Here is a 20,557-nt window from a genome sequence, read left to right as displayed (position 1 = left end):
TCATCACTCCATTCCTGCCTCCCTCCCAAACCCAAACCCCCACCTGACACCCCTTTCCTCTCTGGCCAATTGAATCCTCCATCCTGAAGGACAATCACCGCCAGGAGAGTTGAATGTCTGATCATTTATCAGCAAGTTCTCTCCTCCGGAGCTTACATCGGATTGGCGGTGCTTCTTGGAGGAGCAGGATTTGCATTTCAGCGCCCCGTTGAATGGGTTTGAGGATGCTTCAGTGGTACTTGTGGTGTCGAGTGGCGTCCTTGTGTGAATGAGGGGAAGGCAGACTGGAGGGGATCTTGTCTGGGAGTCTGGCTGTGTCTGATTAAGTCTGGCCGGGAGCTCTGGAAGCTGTCCATGGTGCTGAAAGCCTTATTCACTCGCTCGGCTTTTTGCTCTTTATTTCTCCTTCTCTCTCCCTAATGCTTTGTTATTAATCTGCCTCTGTTCTGCTCTTGTACCTCCCCCCTCAAGCCTTTCAGTTCAGTTTCAGTTCATCTCGTTACATTGCTCTTTCTTTAATCCTTTCTCAATCCTCTTTTACTCTCTTTCTCTCTTTCTTTCTGATTTCTCACTCTCTCACTTGTAGCTCATCAGGGAAAAAAAAGATGGTTATTAGTTTATTTGTTTATTATGGATCCACATTAGCCGACGCACAGGCCAATCTTCCTTATCAAATAGAAACCACAAAACTGGACAAATGGTAACACATCATGAGTATGAAATGAAACAGCAAAGAATAAATTATCATCAAAGGGCAAAATTATTATTAAAACAACAAAGAGCACAACGACGACGGTGCATGCACAATTATGTACAAAAAAATGAACCTTTATCACATCAAAGGAATTTCAGATAAGGAAAATGCATTAAAATGAATACATTTATGCAGAAAGAAAATGTATGTGTGTCAGAGGTGGAAAGTAACCAAAGTAAATAAGTATAGTACGTAAGTGCAATTTGGAGGCCCTGGCACTTTAGTTGAATAATTTCATATTGTAAGAATTTATACTTTTATTGCACTACACTCATCTGATGACTTACTATTTACTATCCAGAATTGGTTATACATGCAAATCGTAAAATATGATGCATTGGTAGAGTTGAAACTAGTCAGTTATACATGAAGAAAGACTTCTTACAGGTTAATGAAGAGTTTAACACTCTGCAAGTAGCCATTCATCACAATGATTACTTTTAACTTTCATACTTAAGTACATTTTACTATTATTACTATCCTTTTACTGAAGTAGCTTTACTGAAGTACCTAAGTATTTTGAATGCAGAGCTTTACTGATGCATTTTTGCATTATGGTATTGCTACTTAAATAAAGGATTTCAGAAGTCTTTCCCCCTCTTGTGTGAGTGTGTGTGTGTTTTTCTGTCTATGTGTCTGTCTATGTGTGTGTGTGGTCACACCCCACTACCTCTATTTACACCCCCTGCTCTTGTCCCCATACCCATCTCCCAGCCCTATCCATCTTCTCTACTCTGCCTCCTCATCCCTAGTCATCATGGGTAATCAAACATGAAATGAAGCCACAGGCCCGTCCACTCTGTTTGTGCGCGAGCCATGTTTTCCTATCCATCTCACTATGTTTTGGTTTGTTTTGTTTTGTTTTTACTTTCCATCCTTATTCTCCCCTTTTCGCCATCATCCCCCCTCATGAGACGGGGGATTCATCCTGTCTCGGCCTCTTTCCCACCGTGTCCCATCACTCTCCATAGAGCGCTATCAGGCCACCATCCATTATAGATGGGCTCAGTGGAGTTGGCCTCACATTCAATCTGTCGACTGTATCCATTCATGGGTAAACACAGCACACCCTCCGAGTGTGTGCGTGTCATATGTTTACCAGTGCAGTCATTCACCAGCTCTACTTTTTTGTTTTGTTTTATTTTTTGTTGTTTGTTTCCATTCAATATCTGCTTTAAAGTTACGTAATGCACATCCAGGCACTCAGAAATCCACATGACCCCATCCCTAAGTCATCTGCCACTCTGCTGAGATGAATTAACCCGCCTCATTCATTCATGCTATCTGTCCCCTGCAGTTAAAAAGCTTTTAACTCCCGGTCAGAGGTGCTTTCAGTGCACAGACACAGAGAACACGCACATGCAAAACATGAAATATGCTGCAAAACTTCCCCCCTCGCTGCACTCTCTGTTATGGCGCCTTACCCTTGAGAAAATGACCCACAATTCCCTGCTGCCTTTTTGTTCCTTTCTGAAAGGCAGATTCACCCTGCCTCCCTCCATCCCTACCTCTCTGTCCCTCTCTCTCTCCTCTCCTTTTGGTGCTCTGCCACACTTGCCCAGATACACTCACACACACACACACACACACACAGACAGACACCAGTGCAGATCTAAAAGGTTGTGGGAGCCATGCGGTGCATTGCGATGACATTTTCGCAGAGACCTGCTGCTTGCTGACTGCTCTCCCTCACCGCTCGGCTGCTGCTCCTGTTGCTTGGAGCTACGCCCAGATACTCATGCATGCAACATGTTTCGACGCACCAAGAGGTACAACCAAAGACGTAGACCGATGATGATGATTCAGTCTGTGATGATGATATGGGGTGTGGTAGGACTGCTTCTCTGCTTCTTTTCTCCCCACTTCTTTCTCTCTCTCCTCTTTCCACCCTCCCTCCGTGTCTCTCTGACTCTCTCTCCCTCTTCTTGTGTGCGTATGAGCAACTGTTCCGGTTAAGTATTCATTGCACAGAGGCTTGCATTGACAGTGCAAGCCGTATGTAAGGTCAGGGTGTGTGTGTGTGTGTGTGTGTGTGTGTGTGTGTGTCTAGCCTGGTTTTAGATTTCTGTTCTCTTCTGCTATCTGTTGAGAGGCTTTCATGTAGTTTTTCTGAAAGGTCAGTACAGTATATCAGCTGCATTTATAATGAGACTGAGTGGAATCATGACCGAGGACTGAATGTTAAAGCTAACATATCATCTTTAAATCATTATTTATTAGGGAACTACTTAACCCACATTTTTAAACATTTTTAAGATATTCAGGGTATGCTGATTTAAGTTTTATGACAAGGAAGAAAAAAAAGAAAAGAGTGTTAGTGATTTTTTTTTTTTTTTTTTTTTTTGTATTGCACTGATCATTTCCACATCCAGAAATTGCACACAAATTTTTCAGTTATTCAAACTTTTGTTTTGCAGTTTGGGGAAGTATGATCAGCATAATGTATTTGAGTGCTGTTACACTTACAACTATGCATTATAGACTTCACATTTTATACTGTATGTTGTTGTATTTGTTATTGTGAAGGATAACCCTCACAATCGAGGCATATGACCCAGATGACAGTCAGATTTGCCAGCCACTATCAGCAAATGAAGGCCTAGAAAAGCGTTTTGAGATATGTGAGATAGTCTGCAATTTTATTTACTGCTACATCATTGACGCTGACCATAGTTTAGCTGACCCTGCGAAAACACCTATTTTCTTATTGTATATGACAATGAGTAGTTGGGTGTCGGTAGCAACGATTATTCATCTTAATAACATGTTCAGTGGACCTCCAGGTAGACTGATTCACCAGTAGCAATCGATGAGTGATTTTGCTCTGGTGTGAGTCAGACAGAATCAGCTCTCCTGCTCTGTTTGATCCACTGGTGCTGTGAGATTGATTCTGAAGCCGGCTTATCGGCTGATCTAGTTGAGGATGGTTTTTTGCTTCAGAGGAGAACAGCAGGGCAGCAGCTGGAGGACATGGGTTTAAGCCCCCGTGTGGGCAACCATCCTCACTGCTGAAGTCTTTGAGCGAGAATCTGAATCCTTACCAGCTGCTGCAGCAAGGTTTTGTCTTTGCTTCGGTACAATTATCAATAAAGTATCATATTATCACATTTCATATTAAAAAATTACTGTCCCCATCATTTTCCTGTGCGCTTACAGCTGATGACTGATCACACTGATGACGACAGCGGAGATATTTGAGTTGACACTCAGACACCAGGGGTTTCTTCTTCTTCAGCAGCAGTGGATGTCATGCAGAGTTTCTCTGTATGACTTCACTCTCCCCTGGCTGGTCAGGATTAAACTGGCTCTGAGGGCTGTGATGATGACCGCATTACCGCAATACTGTGGTCATGTGATGCCTACTGTGGGGTTGAGCTCATCACATAATTTTTTTTTCCGAAACCCATGTTTTCAAATAGCATAAATGGACTGTAAAGTCCAAGTCATTTATTTATTTATTTATTTTTTTGAAGAAGTGAACACATTGGCACCAAACCACAGGGAGATGTTGCTTTTTCCCTGCGGTAAAAACTCCATACCATCACAAGTGTAGCTCTGACACACTCGTATTACAGCAACACATCTTACCACAACACACCTGAGCCCAAACACACAGGTGCACAGATGCACTGAAGTCTCACTGTTCTTACTTTCCTGCTGCACGTCTACCACAATGCTCCACCCCAAGAGGAGTGTTGTTTTGGAAACCCTGCGGTGCTACTCAAATGCAGAACGGATTAAGGGAGGAGCTTTGTACATTCATACATACACTCATCATCAGTCACTCTGGATACCAGTATCTTGCTTAATGGCAAAAATATAAATTTTTGCCATTAAGTTGAACATGTGTGCCAACATGTCCATGTACAAAAAGCACACATACATACATACATAGTATAAACACACATGGAGGCAAAACCCAACAGCTTTTTCCATTTGAAAAAACAAAATTTGTTCATTTTTCTTCCAGAAAATGACTCTGATTTTTTCCTGTCAGAGATTAAAATATTGACTTTTCCATACAGTTGTGCAGCCTGGAAAGTGGATTGGGGTTCTTATTTTCAGTGACACATCCCCAACTCTCAGGTCACATCCACATGATGACTTTTTTTAAATTCTTTTTTTGAATTAAAATCAGTGAAGGGAGTGGCAAGAAATGAAAAAAGGGAAGAAGATGAAGCGGCCAAGTCGAGTCATGGAGGAAGCAGAGAGTAAGGGAATACGTGAGAAGAGGCTGAGAGAGAATGTAAGGAGTAAGAGAGATTCAAAAAGAGGGACGCTGTGTGTGAGAGAGAGTAAGAGTGCAGGGCCCTGGGGTGATATCTCTATCTCCTCTTCCATTAGGGACCAGCTCACTGGGGTTACGTGAGCAGGGGAGACAAGCATGCTAGCGTACAACCAGCTCTCATCTCTTTTCACTCTGTTTCCTTATCTCTTTCTCTCTATTTCCTCTGTCTGTTTTCTCCCGCTAAGACTTGCATGGGTGAATTACTGTTTATTTAACAGCCCAGCACATGAGCGCACACGTGCCTCTCCTTATTATATGTGTGCATGTGTTCTCTCTTTGCTATTATGTGTGTGTGTGTGTGTGTGTGTGTGTGTGTGTGTGTGTATGTGTGAGTACCTATTGGTTTGATGCTGCAGGAGAGAGGAAAGTGAGCTGAATATAGAAGAGTGGAGAGCAGTGTGTTAGAGATAAAAGGAATAATAATGATTGCTGATGATTAGTGTATGTATATATACAGTTTATATGCGTGTGTGCGTGCATGTGTGTGTGTGTGTGTGTATATGTGTGTGTGTGTGTTTCCCCCATGCTGTGGCTCAGGTGCACGCTGTACCTCAGGGCAAACAGCAAAGACAAAAGGATAACATGCTCTCACACTCATACACAGACACGCTTTCACATACATGTACTTCCCCTCCTCTGCCCTCCAACACACATGCACACACACACACACACACACACACACACACACATACTGTATACAGAGACTTTATGCACATAAATACTCCTCCACTGGAACTGCATAACCACATCGGACAGCCATTACACTTCACTTAACCAATTGTGTGCACACCAAGGGAGGTCAGTGGGAGGCTGAGGCACCTGGGTCAGACCGCGGAGCGTCTCCTTCTGCGTGCTGCTGCTTCTCCCCAGAGGAGCCCGGCGTTCAATACTCACTGCAGGAGTAGCTTAGGTGCTACAGCTCCCATTAGCTCCCGACTTTACTAACAGCCAAGTCTCCCCTCGAGTAATGGGGCTCTTATTCCCTTTGATCCTTTCCTTTTCCCCCCTCGCTCTCTCCTTCACTTACAGGAAAAAATGCTTTTGGGAACGCCGGCTTCCCAGCAGCGCCGAAATGTGCCGGCGCTTGACTGATATTGCTACCGTCAGCTTGCTGTGTACTTTCCCAGACTCAGACAGAAGACTTTGGTTTATTACGGGGGGAAAGAAAACAAAGCAAAACAAGAAATTATAGTCACTTTCGTCGAGGCTGATGGGCTTTGAAGTGTTGTCGAGGATGAGGCGCTTGCTGGGACCCTGCAGAGAGAGAGAGAGAGAGAGAGAGAGAGAGAGAGAGAGAGAGAGAGAGAGAGAGAGAGAGAGAGAGAGGGGAAACTGGGATGGAAAGAAGCAAAAGAAGGACCATCATGTTGGTTGGCCTGGTGTAATACACAATGGCAAGGCGGTGATTTTGACATTTAACACAATGCTCAATGCGGTCGAGTGGAGATCTGATAGAGCTCGGTTAGGGCAGCGCTTTGCCTCAGGCTGTCACCGTGACCATTTTAGCATCTGTCCTTGCCTTTTACTGTTGGTTTGCATTTGACCTGTTGGGCAATACTGCTCGATTTACATAAAGAAAGCTGATTGGGTGCGATTGGAAGGATTAATACACTCTGCATGATTTATATGATTTATTACTGAGTTTTTAGCATGTGTTTTTGTGTGTGTGTTTCTGTTGTGTTTGGCTTGACATTAGTGTTTTGTCTTTGTTGTGTTCTTGTTGTGTACAGTTTGAAACTTGCATTTCTTTTTTATAGAATTGTTAAGAACTTTGAGCTGCATTGTGTGCATGAAAGGCACTATATAAATAAAGTTCATTCATTCATTGCTTTCAGATTCTACAAAATCTGAAGAAAGAATGGTTAAGCACACGTATCCCATTTGTCCATCTATTGTATTTGTACTATCCTTTCCTTTTCCCATGTGTTTTATCAGAACTTCTCTTATGTGATGTCCAATGCCTTTCTCAGCACTTTGTCATTGTTCTTCCATTTTTCATTGCATTGTGTTGTGTTCAGTTTAGTTCTGCCTTTGAATGCCTACTTGATTTTTTTTTTATTGCTTCTTTAGTCTGCTTTCAGTTGCGTTCATGGCTCCTTGCACCCTCTTCAGACTGAAGGATTTTCCCTTTCCACTGCCACATCGTCCTCTGTCATCTGTCTTCCTCCTTCTTAAGTGTCCGTATATCTTTTCCTTGCGCTCACTCTTACCTGATTGCCTGATGGTCGCAGGACCATTGCTAGAATTACTGTATGTTCCTTATTGTTCACTGGGTTAAATTTTGGGTAATACATGAACTGAGCCTTATTCTGCTGTTGCACCTATTGTAAATTGTTCTGGATAAGAGCATAAACTAATTCCTTTCTACCTAAAATTAATGATGCTCTGATGAGCTGCTTGTTGTTTTGTTTTGTTTTTTTTGTTTGGTTTTTTTGTCACCTGCACAATTTATCACTTTGATTTTCTTTATCCCTAAATTTTAAGAAGTGAAAATGCGTCTTTCAGTGCTTCTGCTCAGACCAGGCTGAGATGCTGTGTTGTGCTGATGTCGGCAGCTGTAAACTGGCTCCAGCCTGAGAGGGTCAGAAGGAAAATGAAAAGGAAAAGATTGAAGAGGACGAGGGGAGAAGGAGGATGTGACTTGAAAGTGATCCAGAGTGACCTACAAAGTGTAGGCATGAAAATGTTTAGTGTCTTACTAGAGGACCATTCTGATTTCATAAATCTGCATACAAATAGCATGACTTTACACTTTCAAATTGCATGCAAGTCTAGTTTTGCATGCAGCTGATCCACCAGTCCCTCCTCTTAACCTCTGTGGAGAGCAGATTCATCCAAATACCATGCATCACCTTGAACAGTCATGAGGTCACCAGTGAGGCTCCTTAATGCCGATTTATGGTTCTGGGGACACTGGACGCCGCGTGCACGCAGCTGCTACGCAGATGGTGTGTGCCTCTCATGTTTCTGTGTCCTGATGGTCTAGTACGCTAAGCAATTCCCCGCCTTTTCAAAAACCTTATTTGTAGCACTGTAAATAAACAGTGATGTTTTTACAATACTTGCTTGTTTTACTTTCTCAAACAAATAGTGCAAAACAAGGTGCCAAATAATTGAAATGTACATGTTAAGTACAAATGGTGCAAAAGAATTGAAATGCGCAAATCAATACAAACAAAAGGTGCAAAGTAGTGAGGTGAAAACTATTGGAATGTGATACTACAGAGGCAGTGAAGCCGGAGGGGCGAAATGCTGGACATGATGTAGTTCAGAGGACCAATCATAGCTCTTGTAGTCTGTGTAGTTCCAACGCATAGTTACAATTTTTGGGAGGTGCACGGCAGAGGGCCCGCAAGGGACGCATTTGCTTCGCAAACCCTCCGTAAGCTACGCGTACGCAGAACCATAAATCAGCCTTTGGGCTCACTGGAAGCTTGTTAGCTAAATATTAGCTTATTATCTAATATTAGCCACCAAAACTCCTTGGTTAAGGTTAAAGAAAAGCTGTGGTTAAGGTTAGGAAACAATAAAAAAAAAAAGTAGCTCATTTAAAAAGAATACAGAGAAAAAGCTGCTAAATTACTTTTTAGAAAAAGAGAGTCGAGGGCAGACTTCAAACTAGATTATTTTAATGGGAACAGTTTGAAAATATAAAATAATCTGAATCTGAACTGTGAAAAAGCCTTTGTTCATTGCAAAGCTGATCAGTTTTCCAGATTTGTCCTGATTCAGATGGTTAGGGGGAGTCCACGAAATTTACTCTCTGTAGTGGACGTGATGAAAAATGTTCTGTGGCTGAGTGCAGCACTTCAGCAAAATGTGCCTCAGTGCAAGTAAATTAATTAATGACTTTGAGGAGTGCTCAATAAAGAAGAGGGAAAAAACCTACTTAATTACAGTGACTGGAGCAAGTGTGATATTGCTGCCACCCTCGGTTTCTTTTTCCAAGTGCCAGGTGATGTGTTTGGCATTTTATACTGTTTCACAATTACAGGACATACTCCCACTCTTTGTTCTGATCCTCCCACAGCACTTTTGTTTTCTGTCTACCTTTATGTGCCTCTCTCTCTCTCTCTCTCTCTCTCTCTCTCTCTCTCTCTCTCTCTCTCTCTCTCTCTCTCGCCCTCCTCTCTGAAATTGAACTTGAATAACTCCTATAATGAGCAGTATTCGTCTCCTCAGCTTCGGTCCCCACTCAGCTCTGTCAGAGAGCCTCCCTGCTGCATGCTGCGTAGCAACAAGACGTCACGTGACCGCGGCTCTTTACTCCCTCTGCACGCTCCTCTCCCTCCTCTCCCCTCCCCTGTAGACTCAAACTCAATTTCCTGTGCTTTTTGTCTCTGAAATAAAGTCCTCCCATCTTTTTATGCCATTACATAAAACTTAACGACAGATCTGTGCGCCATAGTATACCTTACAGTAAAGGGCGTCAGACAGATGCGAGTTGCATGAATATAAATTTTTATTAAGGAACAAAAGGAGGAAAAGTTTATTTCTTTGTTCATAGTGGTGCTCATTCCCTCTGAGGAGTGCATCGTTTGTTCTTGTTTTTGGCTTTACAGCACTGCACACCTCTTTTACCCACCTCTTCTACCCTCTCACCCTCCTCCTCCTCTGCCTATCCAGCTTCTCCTCCTTCTCGCTTCCCTGCATTGTGCCTTTCATCTCTACCACCTACATATCCCATCCTCCTCTACTGCTGTGATTTCCCCTCTCCAGTCCTTCCTCATTCCACTGTCTCTATTTCTGCGCCCACCTCACTCCTCGTGCTGTGGAAGTAAACAAACCAGACTTCCCTGACTCCTCATCCGCAGCTCCACTCCTCGTCTCTCTCTCTTTCATCTCAGCGAGATGCCCTCGCTCTCTGCATCACTTTCCCCTCTACATGCCCTCTTATCTCGCTTGTTTTTTTTTTTTTTACTCTCTCTCTCGCTCTCTCTCTCCGATCATTCCTCCATGCCTCAGATTTATCACCTGCACTGCTATTTGACTTTGTGTGAGATGGCTATTTGTGTATTGCAATGTATGAATAGGTGGTTTGGTTTAATCGATATTAATAGGCCGTATCACACTGCTGTTAAGTGGAAGGAGGAGCATGAAAATGCAGATGGTGAAAGCTCCTATTTGTCTGGCTTTGTTGTAGTCCTGGCTGTCATTGCATTTTCCTGTGTTCCATGTACTGTGTTTGTAAGCTCTGTTTATGGATGGCGTCATGTTTGTACAGCGTAAATATACATACAGTATGCACGTGTGCGTGTGTGTGTGTGTGTGTGTGTGTGTGTGTGTAGGGGGGATGTCACCGTGAAAAAACTGGGTCATGTTTACCTTATGCCTGTGTGGGCGAATGGGTGATGAGCACCACTGGGAGCCTTCAACACGACCTCTTTCTCCAGCTCTCATTTTTCCTCTCTCTGTCCTAAGGCTGCTCAGTTGTGGCAAAAATCATGATCACGATTGTTTTGGTCAAAACTGAGATCATGATTATTTAACACACTGAATTTGGAAACACCGCCACAAAGGAAAGGCCTTCCCGCTAACCGTTATACTGCCACTACCACCCTTCTCTCTCCACATCTTCACCTCAACCCCCAACCCCACCTCCCAGCATGTCAGCCAGTTCAGCACAGCATTTACTGCGTGCACACACACTTCTTGCTGATTTGTCCATCTCTCAGCCTTGAACTTGGATGACCATCAAACAAGACACTGGCCTGAGGCACCTGTCTGAAATTTGGACTCTCTCCCTCTCCCTGCATTAGCAATGAACTGGTTATGTGCATTGCTGACTGACTGGATGTTTAAAGTAAATACGCACCAGTCAGTGTCTACATGTGTACTCATGATACTGAATACTGGAATTCAAGGCCAAATATTGTGTGTTTGTGTGCATGTGTGTGCCTTTCCAGCCAGCTCCCATTGATTTCCTGCGGCATTTGAAATGCATTAACCAAGGATGGTAGATATAATATCAGCCTCGGGAAGACTCTGTGGTCTTTTTGCCTTTGTTTGTGTCCCTCACTTTCTCTATTTCTTTTTCATCCCTCTCTTTCTCTCTCTCCCCCTCTATCTCTCTTTCTCTCTACTCTGAAAAAGCAATTACAAAAGTGACGAAAGCCCCTGAAACACTGCTGAACCCTATACCCATATACACACATCGTAGCTCACACACGTGCCCGCACACACATTAAGATTACTGCAGCTGCAATACACCAACAAATCGAGGACTCCCATAAAGAAAAAAAGGTGCAGTGGTGATGAGGTTAGAACAATGTCACGACATAATTGATCTGCTGTTAAAAAGGGTGAAATGGCACAGTCGCAGTTATTGGATTTGCACATTAAATCCACGCTATTGGCATGCGTGATCAATATCCATAAGGTTAGTTATAGATCTGTTTGATCAGAACGTCCTGTGCAATTTAAATTATGAAAACAGATAGAAAAATGAGATCGAGCGTGCTCTGTTTTGTGATCTGCTGTATTTTAGACGGGATGCTGTGCATAAAGGAGTCGCCTTTATTCCTTAGCAGAGCCACAGTGGTGTTACTGAATAGCTTTAATAAAGAGTCATGAGCCCAATCAGTAGTTTGAGCTCCAGATGGGCAGGAGGGGCTGACTGAAAAGGACACATGTGATTGGCTGATGGCAGCACTTTATCATTCTGTCACTGTCACCCTGTGAGATGGGAGTCTTTTTTGTCTGTCTCTGGCCATTTTTACCCTGGAAAGCATATTTTAAAATCTCACATGAAGTAGGAAAGAAAATGTGTCCTTTCTTAGGTTCAGTCAGGGTTCCACCACTGGTGAGGGAGAGTGTCTTATAAATGAGATCCCTGCCACTCTCAGTGTGTGCCCATCTACATAAGTGTCCTGTCAAAGTGTCTTTGGGAAGGACAGAAAGTTAATAATAATCATTAATTTCACAAAGCACCTTTCATGCAGGATGTGCAGCTCCAATAGCAAGAGCAAACATTAAAATGAAGCCAAACAATAAAAGCATGAGAATATGATGGGCAAAAAATATAAGGAAATGAATACAAAGGAAAATAAAAGGAAAAGGATACTACTGCTACTAATGATAATAATAATCAATGCAAGGCAGAATATAGTCAATTAAAAGCAAGACTAAGTAGGTATGTTTTCAAGTGTCATGGTTAAATGGAATGAAAAAAAAACTGAAAACACTGCAGTGTCAGAGGTGTGTGTATAAACCCTTTCCATCTTGTCTTGTGCAAAGATTTCTCCTCACCGTATCTTTGCCTTTGCTCTTCTCTTTGTCTCTTTTACCATTTCTGTCTGCTGTCAGCTTCACTAATCTGCGTCTCTCTGCTGCGCCTCAGCTCACCGTGTCGGCTCAATCTCAGTCAGCTCACGTCTGCAGTCTGCAAGTTTCAGTGGAGGTGTATGTATGTATGTATGTATGTATGTATGTATGTATGTATGCGGCGAGGGTGAGTCCTGCTCACGTGCGGGCCCATGTGACTGGGGTGGTGAGGGGAGAGCAGGAAAAGAGCCACTCTCTTCCTTCGACAGCGAACACAACTGGATGGTATAGAGGAGTGAGTGGGAAGGTCTGCCTTCCTGTTGTGTTTCCCTCCTCTCGTGCTTTCCTTTGCTCTTGTTTTTATTTTGTATTTGTTTACACCCTTGCTTACAGAAAGCGGAGCGCCTTCTGATGTACCTGTTCTGCTTAAGCCTTTGAATTAAATTGCACCGCCGTAGCTCAGCAGCGGGTGTTCTCAGAAAATGAGGAGCTCTCCGTTAAAGAGGAAAAACTTGCTCACTTATTACCTAATGGCGTGTGAATCAGATACAGTCATTTCATGTGTAATAACAGCGTGTGGGGAGTCCACGGGCGGATTTGAAGTGACTCAGTGTGGTAATGACTGCTATTTAGTGTCCCCACTGTGATTAATTGAGGGCATGGAGCTGTGGAGGGTTTCTCAGTGAAAAGCTTGATACATCTGCTGTGTTTTTTTTTTCCTGAGAATTCTGCATCCTTTTTAAAAAATTTGTCACCCTTTTTCCTCTCTCGTTTTATGCTTATTATCTGTCCTTTCCCGGCTCTCTCACTCGTGTACGTTCTCGCTCACATCTTGACCTGCACCATGCTCCCTCTTCTCCTCTCACTCTTATCTTGGCTGAGAGGAGCTAGACAGGGATGGATGGCTGAGGAAATTGGATTCTCTTTATCACTGCGGTACTCCTGCAGTCAGCCCCGCATTTGCACGTCTTCTATCTATTATTCTATGTCCAACCTCACGTTTGTATATATAGCAGCACGCGCATGTACATCAATGCATTAAATCAAAGACATAGCAGTGACAGCATTCCCCCAGTGGGCCCGTATTTCATATTGCCAGTTTAACTCTTTCTCTCTCTCTCTCTCTCTCTCTCTCTCCCTCTCTCTCTCTCTCTCTCTCTCTCTCTCTCTCTCTCTCTTTCTTTCTCTCTCTGTTTTTCCTTCTAGTTGTCGAGCCAGTAACAGGAAAAGTCTGATCCTGACCACCACCTCTCCCACTCTGCCTCGCCCACACTCCCCTCTGCCCCTGCCTGGACACCTCGGTAGGTACACCTCACTCTTCTGCCACGGTCATTTGTTGACAGTGAGCGGTTAAAAAAAAAAAAAAAATTACCTAAACCACCTAAACCTTAGTGCAGTGTCAGCTCTTCCCTGTCTTCCCTAATACAGTGGGACAGGATCTGTATTTCTTTCTAGATAGATAAATAGATAGATAGATAGATAGATAGATAGATAGATAGATAGATAGATAGATAGATAGATGGATAGATGGATAGATAGATACTTTATTCATCCCGCAGGAAATTCACAGTTTTTCAGCAGTAGCCACAGATTACAGATTAAATAAATCAATAAAAACAAGATAAAAAATAAAGAATAAGATCTAAGTACAACAGAATAAGATCTAAGTACAACCCAGTGTGCAAAAAGCAATGTGCAACAAAAAAACCCAGAAAAAAACGTGTGCATGGGTGTATAAAATGTGCATAGAGGTAGGTCAATGTGCAAATTTAGAAGAAATATACAGTATACACATGATAAATAGCAGTAAGCAATATAAACACTATAAACAGGGATTATAAAAAAAATAGAAATATGAACAATTTAAACAGCAGTGGAAACTCAAACCATCAAAAACTTAGATGTGAAAAAACTCGGCAGCAGCACCAATAGTTCTTTCCAACACCCGGACACCCAGCATAATCCATAGCCCTCAGGGACGAAAGAGTTTTGATGGAAACTACTTCCTTGCTGAAAAAAACTGTAACCTGTATCTGTTCGATCTAGCTATTAAAATTTGCACTCATTGTGGGTGGATAGATAGAGTTTCCCTGTGTTCTCAAACAGGAAGTAGGTCCCAGCAAAACTATTTACCCCCGAGGGCTGCAGCAGACTGGACACCTTGCCAAATCACATAGAAACGTTCTGTAGGGACTGGTAAGAAAATATTTTTTTTGTGTTTTGGACGATTTGTTCCTTTAAGTCAAGTTTGGTCAAGTGAAGTTTATTTATGAGCAGGTCTCAAAGGACTTTATAGAGAAGGCTTGTCTCTCTTAGAGCTAACTAATCAACAATCAGTCATAAATAAAATGATTCAATACAACATTTAGCCACCTAACCTGCTTGTCCTGCCTTAGACTGGCGGGCACCATCAACCCGAGACCCTTGGTGAAGGCAAGGAAGAGCTGCCTAGAAAATCCTTGTAATGATTAAAAAACAAAAAACAAACAAACAAAAAAAAAGCAGATAAGATAAAGAGGTTGTTTAACTGTTTTCAATCACATACATAAATGCACATTTAAACAGGTGGATGTATTTGACAGTTTGTCCAACTGAGCAGAGCTGTAGTTCTTGAGTCTGGTCTCGAGGCCATTGCTCTGACATTTTGGACTTGTTTTTGTCCCTGTTTTGACATCTTACCTTTGTTTACTTTATCCCCAGCACCCGAGTTGACCTCAGATAGGGTTTTTTTTCAAAATTTTGCTATTTTTCCTACCTTCTTAGAGTCACACAAATTTGGATTTGGCCATTTTTATGTATTTGCATGCAGCTTAAATTTACGTTGAACAGCAATAATAAACTCACCTAGTTCAATTTTTCAACGTCTACAGGATCAAATAGCAGAAACATAGCTATGCTTTGTCTGCGGGAAGTCCCACAGTGAAACCCCCTGTTTTAATTTAATAGTAATGGTCCTTCAACTTCCATAGACTGATTAGTCAGAATCGTAGGCATTAATAGCTCGGCTGTTGAAGGGTATATTACAGAGCTTCTGCAGATTTATCTACTCAAGAAACTCTTTAAGCATTGTTCTGGTGTCAAGCTTGACTTTGGACGTGGTCTTGGACTTCACTAAGGGTGCTTTTCCATTACATGGAATCTGCTCTAGTTGCCTCAGCTCTACCCGCTTTTTTGGCTTTCCATTGGGCAAACGTTTTGAATAGTATCTGGTACCATATACTACAGAGGTGGAACCACCTCTGTTGACGTCAGAGAGAAATTGAACAGCAAAGCCCTGCCAGTCGCTGCTTAAAACTAGGAAATACAAAAATTTAGTCTCACAAAACTTGTGTCATATTTGATCATCTCTCCATGTAAAAAAAATTTCACTGAATTTCTTAGTTACACTAATAGTGTTCATGTGTTGTTGTTCATGTACTATCTGCAATGGGAAATTTAAAAGCAGTAGAGCAGATTCTATGTAATGGAAAAGCGCCCTAAGATGGTCTTGACTGCAGCTCTGCTCTGCTCTGTTGGGCTCCACCAATTCTCACATCCCCAAATCTGCAGACAGTGCAAGAGGAAGGGATTGTGTAGATTAGACTGTGTCCTTAAGGAGAAATGGGAAAAGACGTAGGAAACAACAGCTTGCAGATTTCCTCATTAGAAACCTTCTCTTTCTCCGTGCCCCATCTTCGTTCTGTTCTGTCTCTCACCCTGTGCCCCTGTTGTGTTGTGCCTACAGGAAGCAGCCCTCTGGACAGCCCACGAAACTTCTCTCCCAGCAACCCGGCACACTTCTCTTTCGCCTCCTCCCGAAGGTCACTGCTTTATGTCACCGTGAACTTGAGCATGCTCACACACACGTGTTTGTGTTTCAGTTCGTGCCTGTGAGCCTGCCTGTGTGTGTTGTGTGCACAGAGAGAGATGAGTTTGTGAGAGAAAGCGAGATGGAGGGAGTGAGACAGAGAGAAGTCGAGTCAGCGTGAGAGGGAGGGAGGGAGTGAGGGAGGGAGGGAGGGGAGAGAACAAGTGAACATCAGAGAACAAGAGGTGCGGATCTGACACTGCACCCGGTCTCGCACCTCCTGGAGAGCAGGGAGCCTCTCGCTCCGCTCACAGGTTCTTGCAGTTGACTCATATGTGCCGGGGCCAAGCCATTACATTCACAGCACCTCTGTGTTTATTCACACTGCTCCAGTCTAGAGGCAGGAGGGCCACGTGTATGTGTGTGTGTGTGTGTGTGCGTGTGTGTGTGTGTGTGCATGTGCAAATGAGTCCTAAGATATATCTGTTTATACTTATGTGTGGATATCTGTGTGTGGTATATGCGCTTTTACATTTGGTTTCATTTGAGATAAATATTACATGTTGCATATTCTTCCTCTTATTATTGCTGTAAAATTGCATGTATTGCATGTTATTGTGAATTTCTTGTTGTAATGTAATTTAGAACTACAGAATGTACGTTAACAATCTACAGTATACCAGGCAGTGATAACTACATTGGTTGTATTGTTTTTTACTGAGGACATTCATTATTATAAGCTCTCTTTTGTTAAACATCTCAAGCAGAAAAGTTAAATACATATGTTCATTTTCTTGGATTTTTAGATGCAGAGCACCTATATGAGCTGTAATGAAACTCAGTCACTCACAGGATTGTGGTTAGCTATAGTTGCCCTCCATTGCTGGCTCTTCATCATGCCAAATGTAAAAATCATCTTTATGCTTCTGCAAGCACTGTGATGGTAATCCAATGACATTTGCACCAGAATTAAGCTAGAATATGTGCCATCGGGTTTTGGAGTGTACCCAATCACTTAAGAAGCAGCTTTAATCCGACATGTGCCTAAAATATAAAATTGTGTGATTAAGTAGAGCGCATGCACAGGTGTTCACTTCTCTTATCAGTTATCTGCTCGATTAGTTATTTATGCCTCCGCTCATTTAGCTGGTAACATTTCAAATGCAAATTATGTCGCACTGAAAGTCCCAGCAGAGCTTTGAGCCTGTCAGTCCGTCTCCAAGTGCACAGGTAATGCTTCACATCTGTGACACTGCCATCAGAAAATGTGAAATCCCTAAAAACAGACGGTTGTGCGGTGAAACATATCTGTCTACAATAACATAAACGAAAACCCAAAGAAAAGCTTGGTACTTGATATGACATGACATTTATCTTTTAGTACGCACAACCACTTTTTATATAGGTTTCTTATACTGTTGGTGAAACACACCTAATTTTAGGACAGTGCTGTTTTTTACCTCCAAAATCTTAAAAATAACCACAAGGCAAAAACCTCGTGAACAGTGGAACAATGCTGACACCCGTATATTTAAGAAGAACCAAAGTGACTGATAGTACAGTACGAACATCTGATGTAATGGTAATGTAGTGAGGGTGCAGTAATGAGAGTGAGTCTTTGCCGTCCTCACTCTTGTGCTCCGTAGGCAGCTCTGTATGTGAAGAGGCCCAATTAGGCCTTTGTTTACCTCCGTCCACGTCACCTCTCCTCAGTCAAACGCAGCGCTGGGAACGGAGGCTGCTGGAGCCTTGTTCTCCTGTAAATCCTCTGTCCTCATTTATCAAATCCGTCTGCCTGTCTGTCACTGCGCTCGGCGTACAGAGACACAGTGAACGGGCTGCTCTGTGCTCCTGGGACTAACCCAGTTGTGTTGTAAGTCATTGGCCGCCTCAATGAAAATATCAGTGTCGCTGACAGTGAAATTGAGATGGATCCAGGTGGTAATGGGATCGGACTGGGCTCTTAGTGTTTTGTCTTACACTCACAGTTTCAGGCAGCAAAAGTAATCACAGGAGGGATGTGGTCAAATCAGTTTGCCTTGTTTTAGCTGCTGGAATATGAAATGCAGGCAAGTCTTTATGGCAAGGTGTATGTTTTGCATTGAGCTGTGAAGTAATGTAATGTTATTTTCCAACTCTGCAGAGCTGATGGGCGCCGATGGTCACTGGCATCTCTGCCCTCATCTGGATATGGCACCAACACTCCCAGTTCAACGGTATGTGCTTTTACAACCTCCGTACAAAGCAGATTATGTCACTATAAAAAAAAAAAACAAGACCCAATACCCTTTTTTTTTTAGTAAATTAAATATATCTGTCTTCTTATTTTCCTATTTGAAATGGAAAGCAGATCTGGGAGGTAGCATCAAGGGGGAACTTCCACATCGCTGTGTCTGGAAGAAATAACTAGTACTTTTACAAGTAATCACAATTACATGAAAAAAATGGCTACCAGGACTTGTTGTTCTTTATATTTGGTCTAATCTGCTTTGTTCATCTATGTTTACCTGCTAAAAGTGTTATTTTCAGACCTGTTTTGCCATGTTATGGAAGTGAATGGAGAGACACAAATACAGTATTTTGGATTACTAGTCCAGGGGAGCACAGAGCAACTAGTAAGGATATTTTGCCACCATGTGGAGTCACTTTAATTTAATTTTACTTTAGCTCAGATCCCATCTCTAGAGCTGGTTTTAGTGTCTTTTAAATCAGGACTCACTGTGCCAGGACTTCTCTCCACTCTTCTTTTGCTCTTGCTTGTCACTTTCATTCTCTACCTTCGTCCGTCTTGTGTAATTCTGCAGCTGAGAGAAAACTGCAGTCCTTCTTTAAACTCTTTCTTTCAACACACACACACACACACACACACACACACACACACACGCGCACACACACACACACACACACAATCACCAACACAAACACACTTTGTCCAGCATGTTGTCCTCCCTTCCACTCCCTCAGGTCTTTCTGTGCTTGGCTTATTGTTGCATAACACCGACAGCACAGGCCCGGCTCCTGCTCTCCATCTGGCCGTGGATGGAGGGAGGAACAGAGGAGGGGAACTTGATAAGTGCCAGGCGGGTGGGATGAGAGGGACACGAGAAAAGTGGCATGGAGAGGAGAGGCTGGCGCGAGAGAGAGCACACTCTGTTCTGCAGTCATTTACTACAGGCTATATTAAGCCAGATACTATCATTAGAGACAAAAAGATATTTTAACTAAATTAGATGTCAGACATATGGACGTTTCATGAATCACAGCGAGCTGTGTTGCCCACTGCTCACACCATGCTCCCCTCTCCTTTGAACCGGACTTGACTGCAGCCCTAATCAAGACAAAGCCATGCGAAGCAATAATCTTACATTTCCATATTAATACATACATTCATATTAATAATAATTTCATTTTAATTTATTTGTGTTGTTGAAAGCAGCGTAGCATGGTATAGAGAAAGATATGCCAAACCAAAATGACATTGTAGGCACCAGTTCACCTTCTGACAACTCATGTTCCTCCCTCTGTGTTGTAAATGTGTCAAAAATGCCATTGGATCTATTCCCACAGAAATATGATGCTATAGTTTTTAGTTAAAGAGACTGAGCAAATGCATGATCCTCAAATAATCTATCTATCTATCTATCTATCTATCTATCTATCTATCTATCTATCTATCTATCTATCTATCTATCTATCTATCTGTCTATCTATCTATCTGTCTATCTATCTATCTATCTATCTATCTATCTATCTATCTATCTATCTGTCTATCTATCTATCTGATGATCTATTAAGTGTGAACTCATCACATAAAGTCATAGTGACTTGAAATAAAAACATCATGAGTCGTGCATTACATAAACATTACTAACATTACTTAGGCATAGGATTTGTACCCATATTGTAAAGTGTTCCCTGTATGTTTACTGAATGATTGTTTTGTTAACATGATATCAGGTATAGCTCCTATGGCTGCACAGTCAAGGAAAGTCCCCACCTACTAAAACTCAAACTTCACCAATCCAAGGAAAAAGACATCGTAATACTGACCAAAAAAAAAAAAAAAAAAAAAAAACAAGAGGCCTGGGGATTACCACTTTAAGATTTTAAATAAGGTGCTGACACACTCACTGCCCTAATCAATGAATACAGAAATAGATAGGTATGGTAACATCAATATAATCAGTACACAACCTTGACCGACATGACCGCCTCCACCTTTTATTCCATCCACCTTTTAAGTCGGACTCGCTTCAATTTGTCTGTCACCTTTGATTGATCTCGTGTCGAGCGAAGTGAGCAGAGGCGGTCGGGGTCTCGTTGCTTTGAGTAAAGCAAATGAGGCTGTGAGAGGTGGCGTGTCTGAGACAGATTCATGTGTCTGGCCCTGAGGCCTGTTGGATCGCTTCATTACCACCTCTCAGTTTTGCATGATGGTATAGAATGATGTTAAATTAAATTACAA

General features: G+C 42.4%; 1 protein-coding gene across 1 annotated transcript in view; it reads left to right on the top strand.

Annotated features, from left to right (window-relative positions):
* Positions 1-2,437: 2,437 nt before the first annotated feature.
* Positions 2,438-20,557, top strand: part of mast1b (microtubule associated serine/threonine kinase 1b) — a 37,004-nt gene continuing 18,884 nt past the window's right edge. The window contains exons 1-4 of the mRNA XM_030058380.1: positions 2,438-2,523; positions 13,512-13,606; positions 16,030-16,105; positions 18,236-18,308. Coding sequence (XP_029914240.1) covers positions 2,504-2,523; positions 13,512-13,606; positions 16,030-16,105; positions 18,236-18,308 — 264 coding nt within the window. The 5' untranslated portion in view covers positions 2,438-2,503. The remainder of the gene's footprint in view (positions 2,524-13,511; positions 13,607-16,029; positions 16,106-18,235; positions 18,309-20,557) is intronic.

Source organism: Myripristis murdjan, chromosome 8 (genome assembly GCF_902150065.1).
Source record: "Myripristis murdjan chromosome 8, fMyrMur1.1, whole genome shotgun sequence".
NCBI classification, from domain to species: Eukaryota; Metazoa; Chordata; class Actinopteri; order Holocentriformes; family Holocentridae; genus Myripristis; species Myripristis murdjan.
The sequence above is the reverse complement of the archived record's forward strand: the minus strand, read 5'-3'. Positions and strand labels throughout refer to the sequence as shown.